The sequence below is a fragment of the Polypterus senegalus genome, chromosome 10 (assembly GCF_016835505.1).
Source record: "Polypterus senegalus isolate Bchr_013 chromosome 10, ASM1683550v1, whole genome shotgun sequence".
In the NCBI taxonomy this organism is placed as follows: domain Eukaryota; kingdom Metazoa; phylum Chordata; class Cladistia; order Polypteriformes; family Polypteridae; genus Polypterus; species Polypterus senegalus.
The window spans coordinates 37771623-37793872 of NC_053163.1; the positions used below are offsets into that span (position 1 = coordinate 37771623).

The window sequence follows — 22250 nt, forward strand, 5'->3', positions numbered from 1 at the left end:
CTGTAAAGACCACTTTTCTTATCTTTTGCATTTGCAGCCACTACCAATTAAATGGGAGGCAATCCTATGCCATCCCATTCCTGCCTCCCATGTGCCCTAAATCTTTTTTGTTGTGTCAAGGCTTGTTTATGTACCACACCCTATAAATCTATAAATATGAAAAATGGATTCTCCACATAGAAACAAGCAGGAATCAAACTGATGTCGCAATGCATTAGTCATCAATGCTTTCTAAAGCACTACCATGCTGTGTAAAAGTCACTTTGTCAAGTTCCATACAATTACCACACCACTCTTAGATCGTTTTTACGTAGTTCATGGTTGAGGGGTCTAGAGTTTATCCTGAGGGAGGGCAGTAAACACCCTGGGCAGGTTGTCAGTCCATTGATGGATATTAATATCCCTAAGGTGTGACAACACATTTCCATTTATGAAAATGAGGAAAGCACATAAACTGTGTTATCATCTTATCATTCATCTTATCACTAATTCACGTGTATTTTTATAGCACTTTTTTATACAAAGCACGTATCTCAAAGTACTATTCTCGACTATTATTACTGTTCTCTACTCACTAAGTACATACCAGTAAAACATTTAGCCTAATCTAACACTATAAATTAGTCTTCTTTTCCTCAGATCACTAAAAATAATTAGTTATTCATTTAACAAGATGAAGAAAAAATCTGAGATGATTAGGGTTAGGGTTAGGGTGAGTACTGTATTACAAAAATAGAGCATTTTTTGAGAAATAAATAAAAAATCGAATGACTAAACAAAAAATGATCCAAAAGTATCTGATAAAGTGAACAACAAACCTGCACCTTGGTTGGGCCTACCCTTGCTCAGATACCCATCTGAAAATACTGTAAAGCACTAACGTCTCTCACTTTTGATCTTTCTCTGCATCTCTGCAAATGAATGCTGTCATATTTTTTTAATGTTGGTTAACACTTACAGTTTATCCTTTTTAAGGCAATGGAGTCCATGCCAGTTACAAGATACAAAACATTCAATACTATTTGCTCCTTAAAATATTGCTACAATAATATCAAAAATCAAGCACAAGACATTACACTGATTAGAATATGGCTGTATCTTTTGATATTCACCAACTGGCATCTAAAAGAACAAAGCTGAAAAAGCCAGGACTGGGTCAGTTTATTGCTTTATTCTTCATGGATAATTGTTGTGCTGACTCGTGTGCCTTTTATTACATTTGCATTTCTAGTTTTCTTTCACTTACATTGGTGGTGCTTAAAAGAACCATTGGGTATATAGTAGCCAAATCCCAGCACCTTACCTTCACCACAGTCCAGTACTGACGTCCATTCATGCAGGAAACACAGTGTCTCTCCTTATTTCTTCACTTAACAGTGTCATCTCCAGACAGAGGAGTAGCTTCAGTGACAGACTTTTGTCACTGTCCTGCTCCACTGAAAGACTGAGGAGATCGTTCCTCCCCCACACTATGCGACTCTTCAATTCCACCCGGAGTAAATCACGAACATTAATTTTATTTTAATTTTTTTTCATTTTTATTACTATTTAATTTAATATTGTTTCTTTGTATCAGTATACTGCTGCTGGACTATGTGAATTTCCCCTTGGGATTAATAAAGTATCTATCTATCTATCTATCTATCTATCTATCTATCTATCTATCTATCTATCTATCTATCTATCTATCTATCTATCTATCTATCTATCTATCTATCTATTTCCTCACACGAAGTTTATTGGTTGCTCACTGGATTGTTTTATTTATACAGCTACTTTAGCTTAGCTGAATATCATCATAACTGCTAACAATACTGACATAAACCTTTTCAATGCCGTAATAATACATTTATTTTGCAAACTGCATTCATTTAAACTGAGTGTTGCCTAAATACCCCCAGGGAATGTGTATCGATGTAATTTAGTTTCACTCAAACCCCCCTTATATTCAAAAGATACAGCTATTTTCCAAATATTGTGGAGTATTATATCGATTGCATTTCACATGAACACCTTTTTAGGGTTGTATAAATAACACTTTATAATATTAGTTTATAGTACTGAACGCACCACTGCCAGGCTGGTCACTTGTGAGTACCGTCTGCTTCAGAAGAAAATAACTTTGGGTGTGTTGATACATATGGGGATATCTTTTAGAACAGTTTCTGGGTATTGTTCTTGATACACTCCGATTGTACATTTGTATAATTTGTTTCAAAGGATTGCTGGAGATTTCCACACATTTGTTGAGCCAGGAAGTACATTGAACACTGCAAGTAAACTTAGTTTTGTCTGAGTAGTGCAAGTTCTGTGTGGTTTTTTGGCTACTTTGTTTTTGATGAACTGAAAAACTGGTTATACATTCTATATCACAAAAATAACTTTTCTTCTTAAGACAACAGTTTTGTTACAGTTTAAACTACAATTCCATAATATATGCAAGGTTTGATTTCATGGACAGTAATGTGCAAACTGTTAAACAAGTTTAATCTAAAAAAAGCGTGTCAATATTGATTCAGTATAGGACGCCCAAGTCTTGATTTTATCTGACATGATTGTAACAAATGTTTTGAATGCAATATTAAGACATTTTTCTGTGTAGAGATAATTTTGTATTTAAAGAATACGAGGTCAGAACCACAATAAACTAAAAACTAGAGTCCTGCTGTGAGCCCACAACAGCCATAAAAAAAAGTTTGAGCCCGGGGCTACAAGTGAAACACAAAGTTTGTAGAAGGTGTAGGAAGCAGCCCGGACACAAACAGACGGACATCATTTTAAAGTCCAACACACGTTTATTTACAAGTATTTAAAGTGCACAAACCCAGCGCTGCAGCACCAATCACCACAACAGTCCAGGCCAACACAACAGTATGCCTTTCCTTCAGACCGCCTCCTTCTCTCTCCTTCCAGACCTCGTCCTCTTCCACCCGGCTCCAGCCTTGAATGAAGGGAGGCGGCCCCTTTTATGTCCCCCCAGATGTGCTCCAGGTGTGCTCTAGCAATCTTCCACCGACACGCCCCAGTATGGCGGAAGTGCCGGCTGTATCCCTGGAAGCACTCCGGGTGTCCCTGATCCTCTTTCCCTGGTGTGGCGGAAGTGCTGAAGTCCAGGGCTCTCCAGGCATCGGGGCACCCCCTGGCGGTGACCACAGGCCCCTACAGGGCTGAGCTTCAAAGCTCTGCACCCGTGGCCCCCCAAATGAACCAGGGCGGTCGCCCCCACATGGTCTGGGGAAGGCGTAAGCCCTCCTCCGGTCTTCCTAGGCATCCCGGTCGGGTCGCCACCCCAGCCATCTCCAACATGGTGCAAAGACATGAGGCCTGACCATGACAAGGGAGTCCGTCCTACACTAGGATGTCTCATTGCTCCAAGAGGTACAGAAGTGAAGCACAAGGTATCAATTCAGAGCAAAACAGAATCCCACTGTCTTTCACTCTGTTGATTCTGTCCAGAAGATATGCCAGTTCAGCAGGCTGATCAGCTTAATACAAAAAGCCACCTGGCCATCTAGGAACATTGGCATAAAATGGCCAGGTTTTATTGGTAAGATTTCATCATTTTACTTCTGCCTTAAACACATTAGGTAATGGTAATCTATAATGCATGAATAAAAGTGTAAACTTATATTGTTGGCCTATCTTATCACCTTTGGTTATGGATATAAGAGAGAGGGGGAAGCATTTAGCCAAAGTAGCAGTTAACTTTGATGGTGACCACAAGATGAGCTACAGATTACAGCTGCATCTTTAGGACAGGCTGGTGAGTGTAGACATATGATGGCTATAATGGTGATTTGGGACACTCTGTTCAGGTCAACATAATAAAGAGTCTGAAAGTGAGAATAGGGAAATCGGTGGACCCTTTTACCATGAAAAGATAATACCCAAAGTAACTATCTGCCTTTCACAAGGAGCACATGATCAGCAAAGAGAAGTGGCTCTAACAACAAAATTGAGGTGTCCATTAAAACAATTAAACAATATGGAAGCACCCATAGCAAAATAAAGACAGAGAATGACGATGTAGTGATATCACTGCAATAATGATAAAATACACTCATGCGAAAAATTAAGTACATCCTAAGGAAACTGTTGACTTTTTTAACATATTTGAATAGGCAAACATTAGATATGTATTTGATAGAGAAAATTGACAATAAAGCATTCATTATCATAATCTAAATTGGCAAAAACGTAGATTTCCCTCATAAAAAGTAAGTACATCCCTACATTTATCACAACTTGAAATCCATAAAAATAGAATCAGGTATTCTAGATTAGGTGCCAATGATTAAAATATCCTTAAGAAATATGCAGGTGGAACCTGCCTTACTTAAACCACAGTTAGAGCATTAGATCACTAGAACATTCTAGACGAGAACAGGCCATTGAGCCCAACAAAGCTCGCCAGTCCTATCCACTTATTTCTTCCAAGAAAACATCAAGTTGAGTTTTGAAAGTCCCTAACGTCTTACTGTCTACCACACTACTTGGTAGTTTATTCCAAGTGTCTATCGTTCTTTGTGTAAAGAAAAACTTCCTAATGTTTGTGTGAAATTTACCCTTAAGTTTCCAACGGTGTCCCCGTGTTCTTGATGAACTCATTTTAAAATACAAGTCTCGATCCACTGTACTAATTCCCTTCATAATTTTAAACACATCAGTCATGTCACCTCTTAATCTCTTTTGCTTGAACTGTATAGGCTCAGCTCTTTTAATCTTTCCTCATAATTCATCCCCTGTAGCCCTGGAAACGGGCACTGAGCAGGCTGCTGTCAATAATGGAGAATCCACTGCATCCACTGAATAGAATCATCTCCAGACAGAGGAGCAGCTTCAGAGACAGACTGCTGTCACCATCCTGCTCCACTGACAGACTGAGGAGATCGTTCCTCCTCCACACTATGCGACTCTTCAATTCCACCCGGGGGGGTAAACGTTAACATTATACAAAGTTATTGTCTGCTATACCTGCATTTTTATCAATCTTTAATATCATATTTTTTGTATCAGTATGCTGCTGCTGGAATATGTGAATTTCCCTCTGGGATTAATAAAGTACTGTATGTATCTACTGTATCTATCTATCTGTCTATCTATCAATCTATCTATCTACCTATCTACAACCTAACATTCTGTTTGCCTTCTTAATGGCTTCTGAACACTGTCTGGAAGTTGATAGCTTAGAGTCCACTATGACTCCTAAATCTTCTCATAAGGTGTACTCTTGATTTTCTGACCGCCCATTGTGTATTCAAAAGTTATCTCTGTGCTGGTGTGTTTTTTGCTATTGACTTGAGTGATGTCATCATGCCAAGGTTAAAAGAGTCCACAGCCAACAGAAGGCCCACAGAAAAAAGATTGTAGATGCATATTAGGAAAGGGATTTAAAAAGATTGGCAAATTATTTGAAATCAATCATTTCACTGTGAGGAAAATCGTCAACAAGTGGCGTAGATTTCAAATGACTGCTAATTTGTTCAGAACTGGCTGATCCAGTAAATTCTGCCCAAGAGCTGACCATTTGATGCTAAACGATGTCTGTAAGGAGCCCTAAAATTTTATTGCCTGACCTGCAGGTAACTCTTGCAAATATTTGTATTAAAGTTCATACATTTACAATCAGTAAGAGGTTGCACAAACTTGACCTGCATTTGAAGTGCGCCAGGAGAAAGCCTAAGGAAAAAGCTTTTGACTGTCCAAAAAGAACAATAAAGCAAGATTAGCTTGCCATTCAATATACTGTATAGGCAAAGACCAGGCCTTCTGGAACAATAACTGAATCAAAGAGATAATTGTTTGGCGATAATAACAGCAGACATATTTGGCACAACCCCAAGACAGCATTTCAGGAGAAGAACCTCCTACCAGCTATGGTGGAAGTGGTGGAAATGTTATGGTTTGGGGTTGCTTTGTTGCCTTGCAGTCTTTGAGTAAACTATAAATTCTGCATCATATCAAAGTGTGTTTGAGGAGAAAGTCATCCATTCAAAAGCTGAAGCTGAACTGGAAATGGACCTTTCAATACAATAAAGATCTAAAGCGCACAAGCAAATCCACAAAGGAATGGCTCAAAAAGAAGACATGTAGGATTACGATCTGGTCTAGTCAAAGCCCCGATTTGAATCCCATTGAAATGTTGTGGGGGACTTGAAGCGGGCAGTACATGCAAGGAAACTCCCAAACCTCTTGCAACTGAAGGAATTCTGCATGGAAGACTGGTTAAAAATTTCACAAGTCAACGTCAGAGAATGGTGGGCAGTTATGCAAAATGCCTACAATAAGCAATTTTTGTTAAAGGGGGCAATGCCAGCTTATGAGGCCAAAGGTGTACTTAGTTTTTCCCCGTCTATTGATATTTGTGTTGAATAAATGATTGAAAAGGCAACATTTGCTTCCTTGTTTCATACCTTTTCTGATAGGCACTCCTTACATGAAGATCTAATGTTTGCCTTTTTCAAATATATTGAAAAAGTTAAAAAATTACATTGGGTGTGGTTACTTTTTCATATGACTGTATTTAAAACATGAACATATCTTATATATAAACGTCTGCGCGTGGAAGTGTGTGTCTGTCCGGTCCGGAAGTGAGAGTTGCAGTTGGGGTAAGTGCTCCACCTCCAAGGAAACAGACAACTCCCTTAGTCACTAATAACACAAGCGAGGTGAGCACATCAGCAAAACGAAACCTCAAAAGAAAGACAACGTCGCTAAGCCGCTAACATCGGCAAACCGGTATCCCTTTCTTTTTTCCCCCTGCCACTGAAGCACAAACGATGCGAGAGAGAGAGAGAGAGACGCCCAGGGTAGTTCCTTTCACTTACCTGACATCTCTACATTTCAGTTTATTTTCTGACAATTTCAATAGTTTCTAGGACTCCAGGCTTTTTACAGCACGGGCTTAAACGGCTAGTAACTCAATAATATTCATAAAAACCAAATGAAAAGAAGCATGTCGTAGTTCCTAATGATACAATGATCCAAAATGGCTGACATGATTTAATCGCATCATAGTCACGCTGTCTTGGCAGCCATTTTATCCCACTGCAAGTGTGGGCTTACAATAGTGTAGGATTGTCAGCTGTGTTTAAGAAAGCCATATTCAGTCTTTCTGAGAAATAATTTACATACAATTTCTTATAAAAATGTACTATTCTGCTAATTCTATTGGTAGATGTTAAAGTCTTCTTTTTTAGTAAGTTTTTAAGACAATGCTTTTTCTTTTGAATTCTTTCCCCATACCACTGTTAAAAACTTAGCAGCTTGAGGATAAGCTTGTCGAACAGTGTTTTTTTATCACTTTTTATATTTGACTTCTTCACTTCTTGCTTTCAATTTCATTTTTGCCTAAACAATTTTAGCTTAGCTTTGACTATTTGGACAGGTTCTCATTTGTATACTGTATTTTCACCTCTGTGGCCTGCATTCCCCATGCTGACTACTCATCAATTTTAATTATTTACCTTTTGAAAGCCTTTCTCCTAACAGAGTTGTCTTGCCTCCGTCTTAATTAAACTATCATGGAGTTGTCCAAGAGTTGTGTTGTACGAGTGTTTGATCCCAAGCTCTGCTGCACAATTAAGTGTTTTTAAAAAATGATATTCAAGCTTGTCCTTTATTACATGTGGAACCTTGGAATCAAATATCTGCTTTTGGCCAGTCTTTTATAGCACATGCCTTTAACGGGTGCATCTATGGAATTTCCCTCAAGGACACTTTTTACAGCTGGCTTCTCCAGCTGGACTGCCAAATCTGCATCCGTTCTGCCCTCTCCACATTTCTTCAGTAACTAGTTAACAAACTTATTTTTCACATTTTATACCCAAGTGGATAATAATGGTGGCCTTTGGCAGTGGAAAACATTTTACATCTGTTGCCTTGTACTGCTGCCAACCATTTTCCGAGAATTCCTGTTTTTCCCACATCTAAACTCCTCCTCATTCTTTTGTTTTAAATAAAGACACATCTACAACAAAATTTTTGCTTGATTCTTGCAACCTAACACTTGTCTAAGGCACTTCTGTCTGTCCATGATGGCAGAAGCAAATATTTCATTGTCCCAAGAAGAGTTTACCTGCTCGGTGTGTCTGGAGTTACTCAAGGACCCGGCCTCAACTGCATGTGGACATAATTTCTGCCTGGACTGCATTCAACAGTACTGGGATCAGAACAGCAACATGGGCGTTTTCAGCTGTCCTCAGTGCCGACAAACATTCAGCCCAAGGCCTGTTCTGGGAAGAAACGCCACATTAGTTGAAATTGTGGAGAGATTCAAGAAAACCATGCCCAGCCATCCTCTACCTAAGAATCACACTACTCCAGGAGATGTGCTGTGTGACTTCTGCTCGGACAAAACAATTCCAGCCGTGAAATCTTGTCTAACCTGCACAGCCTCTTACTGTGAGTCACATATCAAGCCTCATTATGATGTTCTGGCATTGAAGGCACACCTACTGGTTAATGCCCGGCAAAATCTGTGGGAAAGGATATGCCCTGCACATCAAAAAGTCATTGACATTTTCTGTAGAACTGATCAAATATCCATCTGCTGCTATTGTGCAATGACTGAACACAAGAGCCATGACACAGTCATATCAAAGGCAGAGAGGGAAAAAAAACAGGTGAGAGAGGTGGGGTGGGGCATGGCTTTCATTTTCATTAATGAGATACAAAATAAAGAATAAAGGATGAGTTAACGGTTTAGTGCACCTCCATAGTTAGATTAAGAAACAAAAATAATATTTATTTTATGTTTCACCAGCTGGTCTGTTTAGTCTGGTGTTTAAATCTAACTGCCGAAGCATCAGCTGGTTTCTTATCTGCAAGGTTTAGATAGTGTTCTCAACAGAGATTCATGACTCTGAAATCAGTTCTTCATTTATTAATGCAAATTCTGATAGATTTTTCATTGTCAATGATCTTTGTTGAATGAAGTTTGTATGTGCAATTTATAATGATTGGCTTCCCACTGGAATCATTTTGAACACTGATGTAGAGTTTCACTGGCCTTTTATTTCTTTTTCTTATATCTGCCTCAAATATTGGAATTTTCGCTTCTTCAGGTTCATTTTCACTTCACCATTACATGATGTTGTTCCCCTGCTTCCCTACCTCATGCTTCTTGTTTTCCTTGTACGTTTTACTGCCCCTCTCTTGCTCACCTTGCCTTTAGCTGTTCAAGTGATTAATTTTGTTCAGATTGAAGCACTATTTGCTATGGAAGCCGAGAGAGGATGTGCAATATCGTTATTTTTTTAAATTGTTTCCTCGACATAACGGACTCATTTTATCGAGATCTCAAGGAAACAAAGTTCATTTTCTAGAGATAATGGAATGATTTTATCGAGATGTTGAGAAAACGAAAATTTCAAAGAGGATGTGACTTCAATAAGCTAAACCTTAAACGTTAGATAGAATTATTTCACAATTTTGAGAAAACAAGATCTTTTCTTTTATCGAGATCTTGATAAAAAGATTCCGCTATCTTGAGAAAACAAAGTTTGTTTCCTTGAAATCTTGATAAAATGACTCCGTTATCTTGAGGAAACAATTAAAAAAATAACAATATTGCACGTCCTCTCTTGGCTTCCGTAATTTGCTGTGCTTTGTTGCATATTTTTATTTATTTTTGACAATTACTTGCTTGTCAGTTTGGTCGGAGTGGTAATTTAAAAGTTGTTTTCCTTGAATTTCTGCAAAACTGGTTTTACTGGGAAGTGAGCTGCCTCTTGTTGAAGCTGCCAGATAAATGCAATTTGCCATACTTTTTTCTATTTAAATTTTCCTTTATTTAAGGCACCATGCCAGTGGGTCTGTTAACTCAGTTATACAGCATTTGGTAAAGGATTCTCAACAGCAGTTCTAATGTTTGTAATGCACCATTTGTTGGAATAAAAAATGCAATGCATCTTATTACAAAATAAACTCCAATAGATGGTGGATTGGAAATGTTAATGTTAAACATGTCCAACAGTGTGTAACTGCTGGACAGGTATAAAGTTGCTGATATTATGCAGATGTCTCTATGGAAGGGGGACGCAGTGTCAGGAGCCAATGTTTGAATCCTCACTAGTTTCTTTTTCTTTTATATTTTCCCCCATGTCTTTTTCAGTTTTTGTAGGTATTCCAATTTTCTTTCTACATCTTAATGACATCCTATTCTAAGCGTGGACTTGTGTGTAAGTGTTCTAACGGACAGAATAGCGCCCTGTCCACAGTTTGCTCCTGTATTGCTCATATGTAATGCCCTGTGCCCATAGCCTATGGGCATCTACCACTTTCGGGACATCTGGAATTCATGAACCAAGATAGATCAGGGCAAGTGTGGAGTCAGACAAGACTTTCAGTTGAAAAGTGGGCAGAAGTTTATTAAACAATAAAGAATTAACATACAGAGGGTGCAATAGTGCATCAATAAATACGTTTTCTTGAAAACAAATCATGTCCATGAAACCAGTGCCTTTGGGATGGTTCCATTAAATATCCAATAAATATATCCAAGTAAAGAAATAATTTTAAAGTCCAAACTATCCTTCATGAGTCATTCTTTTACCTTTGCAGGGTATCCTCACAAGTCACTGTTACACAGAACTGAACTGCCACTTTAGTCAGTGCTCAGCAGATTCAGAACTGCCACCTTATTTGGTGCCCCACAGCTTGTTGCCATCCACACAGATGCTGTCGATACCCCTGTCTGCTTGTTGTTCCTGTGGGCTCTCTCCACTCTCATTTGCTCCCTGTAAGTCAGTAGACTCAAACATAGCCACACTACAGAACCTCTACACCAGCCGTTGGTCCTGCTCCCTATTGTCACTCAACAGAGCCAATGCTGCCTGTTATCCAAACAATTAATATCTTTCATAAACTGTGTTACGAATGATGGCTCTTTCTTTGCTTATTCTTTTTTGTTTGTTTTTCGTTGTCCGATATCACCTTCCTATAAGCAATTATTAACCTTCCCTATTTATTTGCGGTAACACCAACTGACTCTTATAATAAATTTTACATGTATAATTGCATACTCTCACATGCGAGCCACTTGTCTGAGATGGTTAAGCCACTGGGAAAGTGCACTAAACCCATTAAAATTAATGCTAAATTAATCCTTTTTAATACACTCCTAGACTCAACTTATCACATCCAGATGGTGCAAAGATAAGCCATGACTCACTGAATTTAAAAATGGATTGATGGAATTTTGGAGGATGCATCTGGTTCCTTCTTTTTTGCTGATTCTATATCAGTTATGTGTTTTAAGGCATAGTTAAGTGTATTGTGATGAGTACATAATACAATGTAATTCTTATTTGCATTTCTACTCAGAAAATTGACAAAATACACTAACAAAAAATAAATAAATAAATTCAAAATACAAAGAGCGAAAAACATATATACAATATGTATATGGAGTTAGCATAGGGCACCATCAGAGTGCTTTTGCAAAGGACTATTTCTACTCTGAAAATGAAAGAATCAGGCGTGCAAATATATATAATTACATACATATATACATATACAGTGGTGAGCAAAAGTAACTTTATAGTTGTTCATATTGAAAAATACTTGCAGATTATGATCATTACAATAGCTTTATTAACTTTATTACTTCAAATGAATGTCACAATAGGTACAATTTTGTAAGAGCTCAAATTGTCAGCCTTTATTATTTATTCATTCTTGTAGTTTACTTGTTACACTCAAGCACACTTTAATAATGAGAAGAAGAAGACAAATAATACAAATAAATGATACTATAATTAATAAATAATAATTCAAGAATAAACTATGTGGACTACTACTACTACTACTTTTGCTCACCACTCTATATATATATATATATATATATATATATATATATATATATATATATATATATATATATATATATATATATATATATATACTGTATATATATTGTGGTGGATGGCCAGCCGTTTATCCCGGCCAATACCCCCAAACCGCCAGGTGGAGCCCTCCTTGCAGTATGGAGGTCCCCAGAAGACCAGCAGGGCATCATGGACATTGTAGTTTTTATACACAGCCCTAATGGATGCCATGGGAGCCACTAGGAGACGCTGCAGGGAGGAATAACGGGTATTTTCCCTACGCCCCGGAAGCACACGTGGACAAGAGGAATGACGTGCTTCCGGGGTGAAGAAAAGGACTTGTACTTGACCCGGAAGTGATACAGAATCACATGGACTGGGGATTGAGAACACTTCCGGGTCAGGATATATAAAAGGACTATGAGAGCTCCCAGACGGAGAGCTGAGCTGGGTGGAAGGGTGGCAACGCGTCTGGGAGTGGAGGAATTGTATTGTTGTGATTAGTGTATTGGTTTATGAATATAGTGGAGGAGAGGGTGCTTTGTGCACTGTGGAGATTTAATAAAGTCAAAGTTTGGACTTTTACCTGGTGTCTGGAGTCGTGAACAGGGGTTCAAGGGAGCGAGAGTGCCCCCTATCTGAATGGATGTCACATCACTTGATGGAAATTAAAATTATTAACCTACAGAGGGCTGAATTCAAAGACACCCTGAAAATCAAAGTGAAAAAAATGTTGTGGCAGGCAGGCTAGTCCATTTTGCCGAGCAGCAACTCAAAATCGTACTTAGTAGTTTGCATGGCCCCCACGTGCTTCTATGTATGCCTGACAACGTCGGGGCATGCTGCTAATGAGATGACGGATGGTGTCCTGGGGGATCTTCTCCCGGATATGGACCAGGGCATCACTGAGCTCCTGGACAGTCTGAGGTGCAACCTGGTGTCGTCAGATTGGCCGAAACATAATGTCCCAGAGGTATTCTATTGGATTTAGGTCAGGAGAGCTTGAGAGCCAGTCAATAGTATTAATTCCTTCATTCTCCAGAAACTGCCTGCATACTCTCGCCATATGAGGCGGGCATTGCGTGCACCAGGAGAAACCCAGGACCCACTGCACCAGCATGGGGTCTGACAATGTCTTGATGTGCATGTCCAATATGATGGTATCGATGATTCTGTCTTAGAAATTAATTCTTCTTGTAAAACGGTTTCAGACTCAATTGCTCCGCTCAAGATACACTGTAATAAGGGAAGACCTGCTCCCTGGCTAAATGAAATGACAAGATCGCTGTGCCGCGCCAGTTGAACTGCGGAATGGCATTGGAAAAAAGATGGACTGATTGTTTCTAAACATATTTTTAGGACTTCTCTATTAACTTCTAGGTTGCAGTTTCTTCGCTGATTTAGTATCCCGTCATTCTAAGAATCCTAGGGTCTTATTTAATTCAATTAATGTGGCCATTCACCCTCATTCTGTGATGGGATTAAATAGCACTGTTCTTTCATGTGAGCAGTTTCTTTCATTCTTTGTCAGTAAAATTGATAAAATTCGCTGTGGTATTGTTCCAACTGGCTATGAACTTCCTACTGTTAATTATGGCATTGTCTTAGAATTCTTTGATCCTGTCTCACTTTCACAGTTAAAAAGAACTATTGACACCCTTAAACCTACTCTTTGTCCTCTTGATATTGTACCACCACGCCTCATAGTGAAAGCCTTTGATGTTTTGGGTCCATCTTTACTAGCCATTATCAATGATTCTGTAAGTGCAGGGGTTGTGCCCTCATTTTTTAAACATGCTGCAGTACGTCCCTGTCTAAAAAGGCAGAATTAGATGCTGGAGTTTTAGCCAATTTTCACCCGATTTCCCAATTGCCATTTCTCGCTAAAATATTAGAAACAATTATTTATAATCAATTGGTTGATCACCTTAACTCCAATAATTTTATCTGAGATCTACCAATCTGGCTTTAGGCGTTATCATGGTGTTGAGGCAGCCCTCCTTAAAGTATTCAATGACATCTCTATTATTACTGACTCAGGTGGCGCTGCAGTCCTTGTCCCCCTTGACATGTCCGCTGCCTTTGACACTATTGACCATGAGATATTGCTGTTGCGGCTTAAACATCTTGTTGGGCTTAAAGGATCTGCTCTTAACTGGTTCAGGTCATATTTAACTGGTAGACACTTTTCAGTGACTTTAAATTCCTCTTTTTCGTCTACTGCTCCTCTTAAATGTGGTGTTCCTCAGGGATCCATTTTGGGTCCTATCTTATTCTCTATATACCTTCACCCTATTGGAGCTATTTTTAGGAAATGTAACATTTCTTTTCACTGCTTATGCTGATGATACTCAGGTTTATATTCCCATCTGCAACTCTGAACTGAGATCCAGGATGGCTAATAATTTTCTTGATCTAAATCAAAATAAAACGAAGGTGCTTATAGTGGGTCCATCAGCTAAAGCCCAAATTGGTCTTGGACTTCTCGGCTCTTTCTCTGTCTTTTGCAAACCTCAAGTCCGCAATCTTGGTGTTATCTTTGACAGTAACCTTTCTTTTGAGAAACAAGTTAATTCTGTAGTCACAAGCTGCTTTTTCCAGCTTCGTCTATTAGGTAAGATCAGGCCTTTTTTTATCTTCTAGGGATCTTGAGAAAGCTACTCATGCTTTTACCTTTTCTCACCTTGATTACTGCAACTCACTGTATTCTGGGATTAGCAAATCCCTGATACGCAGGTTACAGTTGGTCCAAAATGCTGACGCTTGCTTTCTGGTTTAGGCAAGAAAGTCTGATTCTGTTTCTCCAATATTAGCTTCTTTACACTGGCTGCCTGTCAGTTTTCGAATTGATTTTAAAATCTTGTTGCTAGTTTTTAAATCTTTACATGGGCTTGCTCCTGCCTATTTATCTGAACTGTGTGTTTTACACCAGCCATCCAGAGTGCTTAGATCTTCTAGTCAGTTGTCTCTTGTTGTCCCTCGTACCAAGTGTAAAACTAAGGGGGACAGACAGGGCTTTTACAGCTGCTGCTCCTCACCTCTGGAACTCTTTACCTCGTCACATAAAGGATTCGTCTACAATTGAACTGTTCAAAACAAGATTAAAGACTCATTTCTAATCACTTGCATTCCGTGACCTTCAGTAATACTGATGGTTTCCTTATTGTGATTATGTAACAATACTTCTATTTATTATTTATTTTATTTATGTTCATTTATTTTATTTCTATTTGTTATTGTTATTGTGTCCCTCCATGGATATGCCTCTGCAGACCATCACTGACCCACCACCAAACCGGTCATGCTGAATGATGTTACAGGCAGCATATCATTCTCCACAGCTTCTCCAGACCCTTTCACATCTGTCACATGTGCTCAGGGTGCAGCTGCTCTCATTTGTGAAAAGCACAGTGTGCCAGTGGTGGACCTGCCAATTCTGGTATCCTATGGCAAATGCCAATCAAGCTCCACGGTGCCGGGCAGTGAGCACAGGGCCCACTAGAGGATGTCGGGCCCTCAGGCCACCCTCATGAAGTTTGTTTCTGATTGTGTGGTCAGAGACATTGACATCAGTGGTCCACTGGAGGTCATTTTGTAGGGCTCTGGCAGTGCTCATCCTGTTCCTCCTTGCCCATAGGAGCACATCCCGGTCCTGTTAATGGGTTAAGGGCCTTCTTCAGCCCTGTCCAGCTCTTCTAGAGTAACTGCCTTTCTCCTGGAATCTCATTATTGCCCTTGAGACTGTGGCTGGGAGGCACAGCAAACCTTCTGGCAATGGCACATATTGATGTGCCATCCTGGAGAAGTTGGACTACCTGTGCAACCTCTGTAGGGTCCAGGTATCGCCTCATGCTAGCAGTAGTTACTAGTGAAACAACAGATGAGGAGGGAAAAATGTCAGTGGCCTCCATCTGTTAAACCATTCCTGTTTTGGGGGTCGTCTCATTGTTGCCCCTCTAGTGCACCAAAGCAGTTGAAACTGATTAACAACACCCTCTGCTACAACTGACCAGATTTAATAGCCCAGACGTTTCACTGACTTGATGCTATACTCTGATTAAAAAGGTGATCCTTTAATTTTTTTGAGGTGTTTAGTGAACAACTATGCAAGGATTCATTCAAACTGAGTGTTACTGGTGTTACATATAGTATGAAAAGGCCTTCATTCATTGTTTCAGTATTATACAAAGCAGAAATGACACAAAAACTGCTGAATATGTCCTTAAATACTCTACTTACCTTCTTAAAATTAAATTTTTATGCAAATCTATCTTTCTACACAGAGCCATTTAAATATGAAGCAAACTGAAATACATCACAGAATTGAGGAGAGGCTGCAGAAACTTGCAGAGCTCAAAGAGGGTATGGAAGCCTTTAAGGTATGTTTCATGCCACCCAAATAAATACAGAAGAATATGAATGATTATTCCAAGGCAATGTATTTATTAGAATAAGAAAAAATGATAATTACAATATACAGCATTAAGGGGTTCTTTGTGGATTAACATGGTGATTCAGTACTTAGTAGCTATTGCCTCACAGCTCTTGACTTCCAGCCTGATCACTGCCTGCCTGGAGTTTGCATGTTATATTAATGGCTTCAAAACCTGTGTGAAATGGTAACCCCAAATAAACCCCTTACGAGTGACTGTGGGAGATTGTGTGAATGTGTCCTATGACTGAGAAGTACTCCATTAAGTACTAGTTACTGTCTTGTACCTGATGATGCTAATATATGCTGCAGCACCCATATCTTAAAACTGAATTATACTGTTCTTCTAAGGAATTCCCAAATGAAAAAATCTGATTGGGCTTCTCTTTTTTTTTAAAGTAGGGGGTTCTGCCCCCTGCTTGCTTCGCTCACCAACCCCCAGACACACGCAATGTCCTAACCACTTCGCGGAATCTGCCTCTTGCATATGGGGAAGTGGATGTACAATTTAAACAGATTGTTATCTTCATGGGAATTGTTACATACTGTATGCTGTGGAGGCTGGCCAGGACACAGACAGGCGGACACGTTGACATCACCCACAGAATTCACTGCATCCACTGAACAGTGTCATCTCCAGGCAGAGGAGTAGCTTCAGTGACAGACTTTTGTCACCATCCTGCTCCACTGACAGACTGAGGAGATCATTCCTCCCCCACACTATGCGACTCTTCAATTCCACCCGGGGGAATAAATGCTAACATTACTTAAAGTTATAGTCTGTTTCTTAGATGCAATTTTATTACTCTTTAATTTAATATTGGTTTTTGTATCAGTATACTGCTGCTGGATTATGTGAATTTCCCCTTGGGATTAATAAAGTATCTATCTATCTATCTATCTATCTATCTATCTATCTATCTATCTATCTATCTATCTATCTATCTATCTATCTATCTATCTATCTATCTATCTATCTATCTATCTATCTATCTATCTATCTTTCCATTATTTACAGTGCACACAAACCCCACAAGTCCCCAAAGTCCTGGCCCAACACCACTGCCTTGCTTCTTCAGACGGACTCTTTCTCTCCTCCAGAGCTCCGTCCTACTCCACTCCCGGCTCTTGCCATTGTCTGAAGGGAGGCGGCCCCTTTTATAAGTGTGCTCCTTTTTATAAGTGTGCTCCAGGTGTGTTCCGGCAACCTCCCAACGACACGCCCCAGTGTGAAGCACTCCGGGTGTCCCTGCTCTTCTTACCCCCAGCACTTCCGGGTGTGTCCAGGGTCTCCAAGGCATTGGAACGCCCCCTGGCGGTGACCACGGGCCCCTACAGGGTGGAGCATCAAAGCTCTGTACCCTTGGCCCCTAGAGGTACCAGGGTGGTCGCCACCCCAGCCATCTCTGACAATGCATAGTAGACCTAACTATTTTACATTACAGTGAATAATTAACCAAGTAATAAATAGCAAAACATAATAAATTGAAAAAAACGTATGTTTCATGTTGCATTAGAGGTATTTGTTGCGTTATACGTTTTTGTTCTGTTTGGCTTTGAATTGAACACACAAATACTTTTTAAAATTACATTTTTACTGTAAAACTTCAGTAAAAACAATTCTTGGAATTGACTTCTTGTCAATATGGCATTGAATTTTGATTCCGTGTTTAGACTTACGTATAACTGCCCCTTAGTAAATTTCGTTTCTTTCGCTATAATAAATAAACGGACTTTTTTGAATGTTTGTCCCTGTGATTTGTTAATTGTCATAGCAAAAGCTATTGTAATGGGAAAACTGATAAACGTGTTAATACGAATGGCTTATCAAGATCTCCTTTGGTGCCTAATGTTATCCATGGAAGATGTACTACATTACCTTTCTTGTCGCCTTTTAAAATTTGACATGTCAGAATTATTCGACAGCATAGTCTAATGATATGCATTTAACCAATTTGCCATGTAACCAATCGACATTTTTGCGTTAATTCATTTGACTTCATCGTTTCTCGGTGCTAAGATTGCCAGTGTACTCATTTTTTCTGTTGATAACCCTTCGGGATGAAATTCTTCATTAAGATTTGGACATAATAAGTCTTCTTTTATTGGGAACTTAAAGTGAGAAAAATGTAAAAATTTATAAGAGCTGAGAGCACAGGAACTGTGTCTGTCAAAAGCATTCACAAGAATGAGAGGTGAGAGGACCGTGAGCATGGTTGAAAATGGTTGAGAGGAGGGCGGGACTTGAAAGAATCTCTTGGCAAAAGTCCTGTTTCAAGATTTGCTTTCATAATAGAGACTAGTCCCATCTGAACTAGTTTGGTGATGAGGTGTCACCCGTTGCATGGATGCACTCGGGTCCTAATCTGGGATCCTGAGTTGGTTTGTCATGTGATGGGTGCAGCAATGCGCTGTATCAGTGCATGCTCCTAACCTCTCGCTCTCTCTCAGCTTTTCCAAACAAACTAAATCAGAAGATAAATGAAATGGAATAATATCTCTTATATCAGTTAAGGAAATAAAAATAAATAAATAAACAACTGTTGGATTTGTAAATTTCATAAGAGTCATTTATATTTTTCTCTTCTCAATGAACATTTAGCAGCGAACTGCTGTAGTTCATTAGTCTATGACACCTACTTGCAAGAAATTGAACAGACATTTAAAGAAAGGTCATTATAGGTTTATGATGTTATTATTGTTACATGCACAATAGTCTCAAGTGGTTAAATATGATTCTCAGAAAGAGAACACACATCTGAGGACAATTTATTCAAATCTTGGTAGTGGAGAGTGGAGAAATCTGCTGCAGAAATGGCTATGATGTTGGGGTTCTCCAGTTCATGTAATAATATTAATAAATCTGGGCTGCGGTGGGCTGGCACCCCGCCCGAGGATTGTTTCCTACCTTGCGCCGTGTTGGCTGGGATTGGCTCCAGCAGACCCCCATGACCCTGTAGTTAGGATCTAGCAGGTTAGATAATGGATAGATGGATGGATAAAGACTCACTAATGTGCTTGTCTTGCAGTGTTGTATGTACAGTATGTTATCATCCAGTTGACGCTCTGAACCTACCAACTGTATTTAATTTGAAAAGCAAAAGTTGCCTGGTATATACTAACTGTGTAAGCCGGTGTTAAAAGCACGGGATCCTAGAAAGTATTTAAATCATCAGAACTACTCTGGGCATCTCATTGCTAGAAGGATTCATGTTGCCGAAGTGCTCGCATCATTTGTGCATTACCAGCTAAGCAACTGTCTTTCTTAGGAGGTTTCCTTTTGCCGGTGTACTGGCCTCGCTTGCGTAACCACGGAGCTGGAGTCGTCACCCCAACTCTAAGTCTCACTTCCAGAGCAGACAGACTCACACACTTCCATGCGTAGAACTCTGTTTAATCTCAAAAGCAACAGGGGCACGGTGGCACTCAAACATAAAGAATTCTGGCAGTCGCCTCCAGTTCACCCTCTGGTGGTCGTTTTGAGTGTCAGCTGGATGAGAACATGCATACAAGACTGCAAGATCACCACCCACCCTACCCAGAAGGGGGCGGGTTACAGCTGATTTCACCCTACAGTATTTTTAGTTGACCAATGAGGAACATGTGTACCAAGTTTCATGAAAATCGCTCCAGCCGTTCGGACGTGATGCTAGAACATACATACATACACACATTGACTTTTATATATATAGATGGCATGCTTGATTCTTATAATTACACAGTAATTTTAGTTTACTGTAGTGATTTGTTTAGTCATGCAGTTTGAATTTGGTGGCTGTGCAGAATTGTCTGTGGACAGTGGTTCTGCTGGTATCAAAGCCATTAGGTACATTTACTGTTTTAGATGTATAAACTACAGAGATCTAAGTGTCCTGTGACTCTTTATTATCAACAGCAACAAGACATTGCTTAACAAAACTTCTGTTCACCTCCTTTTAACATGGTGGGCAAACCATTTAGTTGAAATGCACAATTTAGAGTTTATCTTTTGATGGACGCAGCTGCAAATTATTTGAATCTTTTGTTTACTCTGTCTTTATTACGATAACTGCGAGTGACAGAAACCGCTTAGAGCCAGTGACAATGCATCATTCGCATTCACCACCAGTTTAGTGATATCTTCAAATGATAAAGTATAATCCGATGTAACAGAATGTTTGTTCCCTTGCAACAGGTTATGTTTATACTGTATATATTATAAAATAAAATATTACATCCTTCCCTAGTGGTACAGCAGTGAATCTAAGATGCAAAAAGAAAAAAAAGTAACACTAAAGAAACAATACACTTACCTTCTTTTAATATCATCTGGACATTCAGAATAATGCAATTTTCGAATGACTGCTACTGGCGAAAGTGTAATGCAGTTGTGTGGTTTCTGCAGTCTGCTTTAGCCTGCCTCAGAGGTGTGCTTCCTAAGCACGGGCAAGAGTGACGTCTTCCATCAATCAGTAGGTGAGTTCTAATGTTCAGTGCAATTGCCAGAGGCTTTATACTTTCTTACAGTCCATGGTTCCCAAAATAAGAGCATGCAGTTTCCAAACATTTTTTTTTTGTTCTTTATTTTGCCTTATACAATTTCTCATATTAGGAATTTGTTAGTTTTCACATACCCCCTTTCGGTCAGAGCACAGGGTCAGCCATTGTACAGCGCCCCTGGAGCAATTGCAGGTTAAGGGTCTTGCTCAAGAGCCCAGTAGAGTAGGATCTCTTTTGGCAGTGATGGGGATTCAAACCGGCAACCTTCAGGATACCAGGACAGATCCTTAGCCTCAGAGCCACCACTCTGCCCATAACATGGATACAATTTTGCTGGCGTAGCTTAAATAGAAATAGCACACCATAAATTGACCATCAGGCCATGGGGTACTCCTACTGTCTGCCTGAGTTGTCTCCACTTGTCTCATCCCATCTCCCTGTCAGGTTGCTAACATGAAAGAACTGCTTTCTCCCTGTCAGATGGTTTGTGTGGTTTTATCTTTTTAAGGCCTCAATTACCCATTTACATCAAATAATATGTATGGAATAAACACAGATGACAGTGGCACACTTCAAACCTTTAGCTACAAACAACACAGAGATAGATTTGGGGGTCTTCCAGTCACAAACAGTTAACCGTGTTAACCACAGCCTCGGGCTTGAGGTTAGACAACACCAATGAGAGCACCAAGTCACTGCCCATACTTCGAGCTCCACTTTCAAATGGCACTGGATTGGTTACAAATGTCACATTCAGTGAACTGTCTAATTGTTCCCACGCGAAATTTCATCAAAATTCATTCACGCTTCTCCAGATATACAATATATACAATTCTGACCCTGTAAGATTATGTGCACAGAGTACACTGAAGTTCTTACTTGGATATGCTAATCAACATGAAGCATGTCGCAATTCTCCAGCACCATGATTAGTGAATGTTACTACCTTAACGGAAAAATCCCAGAACATATTAGTCATGTTTACCTCTAATGCCTGAACTACAGTGAAAATACATATTTCTTTTATGATGGACAAGTCCCTTGAAAGTCTTACTCATTTTGTGACTCTTCTAATATATTCCTTGACTTAAAATCATCCTTGCATGTGTGATATTTGCTTTTTAATTAGAAATCCTTTTTTTGCAAAAAAAAATATAAAAAATGTGATTTAAGTGGCACAAGAATAGTGGTAACTGAGTTATGTTCATTTTCTATCATTCATTTTCCCCTTTGGGCCTGACATTATATAACAACATTCATCTTTTATTGATCAGCCTTCCATATTTCATGAAAGTACTACAGCCCATATCATTTATCCAACAAGCAGAGTCATGGGGTCAAAAAGTGTAAGACAAATAAACATGAATTAGACCGACCATATTAATAAGAAATAATATAAAAATTAATAATGCTATATACGTGCCAATAAAACATTAAAAAATAAAATAAAAAATGGAGATGGCCAGTTCTATCCATCCTTTAATCCGTCCATCCATGCATTTTCCAACATG

The 22250-nt window shown here is 39.3% G+C and overlaps 1 protein-coding gene across 3 annotated transcripts in view; it reads left to right on the top strand.

Moving 5' to 3' along the window:
- The first annotated feature begins 7974 nt into the window (after positions 1 to 7974).
- LOC120537089 (tripartite motif-containing protein 16-like) overlaps positions 7975 to 22250 on the top strand; it is a 38890-nt gene continuing 24614 nt past the window's right edge. For 2 of the 3 annotated variants that reach the window (XM_039765732.1, XM_039765734.1), the window contains exons 1-2: positions 7975 to 8624; positions 16112 to 16207. In XM_039765732.1, the coding sequence (XP_039621666.1) occupies positions 8034 to 8624; positions 16112 to 16207 (687 nt within the window). In that variant the 5' untranslated portion in view covers positions 7975 to 8033. The remainder of the gene's footprint in view (positions 8625 to 16111; positions 16208 to 22250) is intronic. The other variant, XM_039765733.1, reaches the window with a different exon arrangement.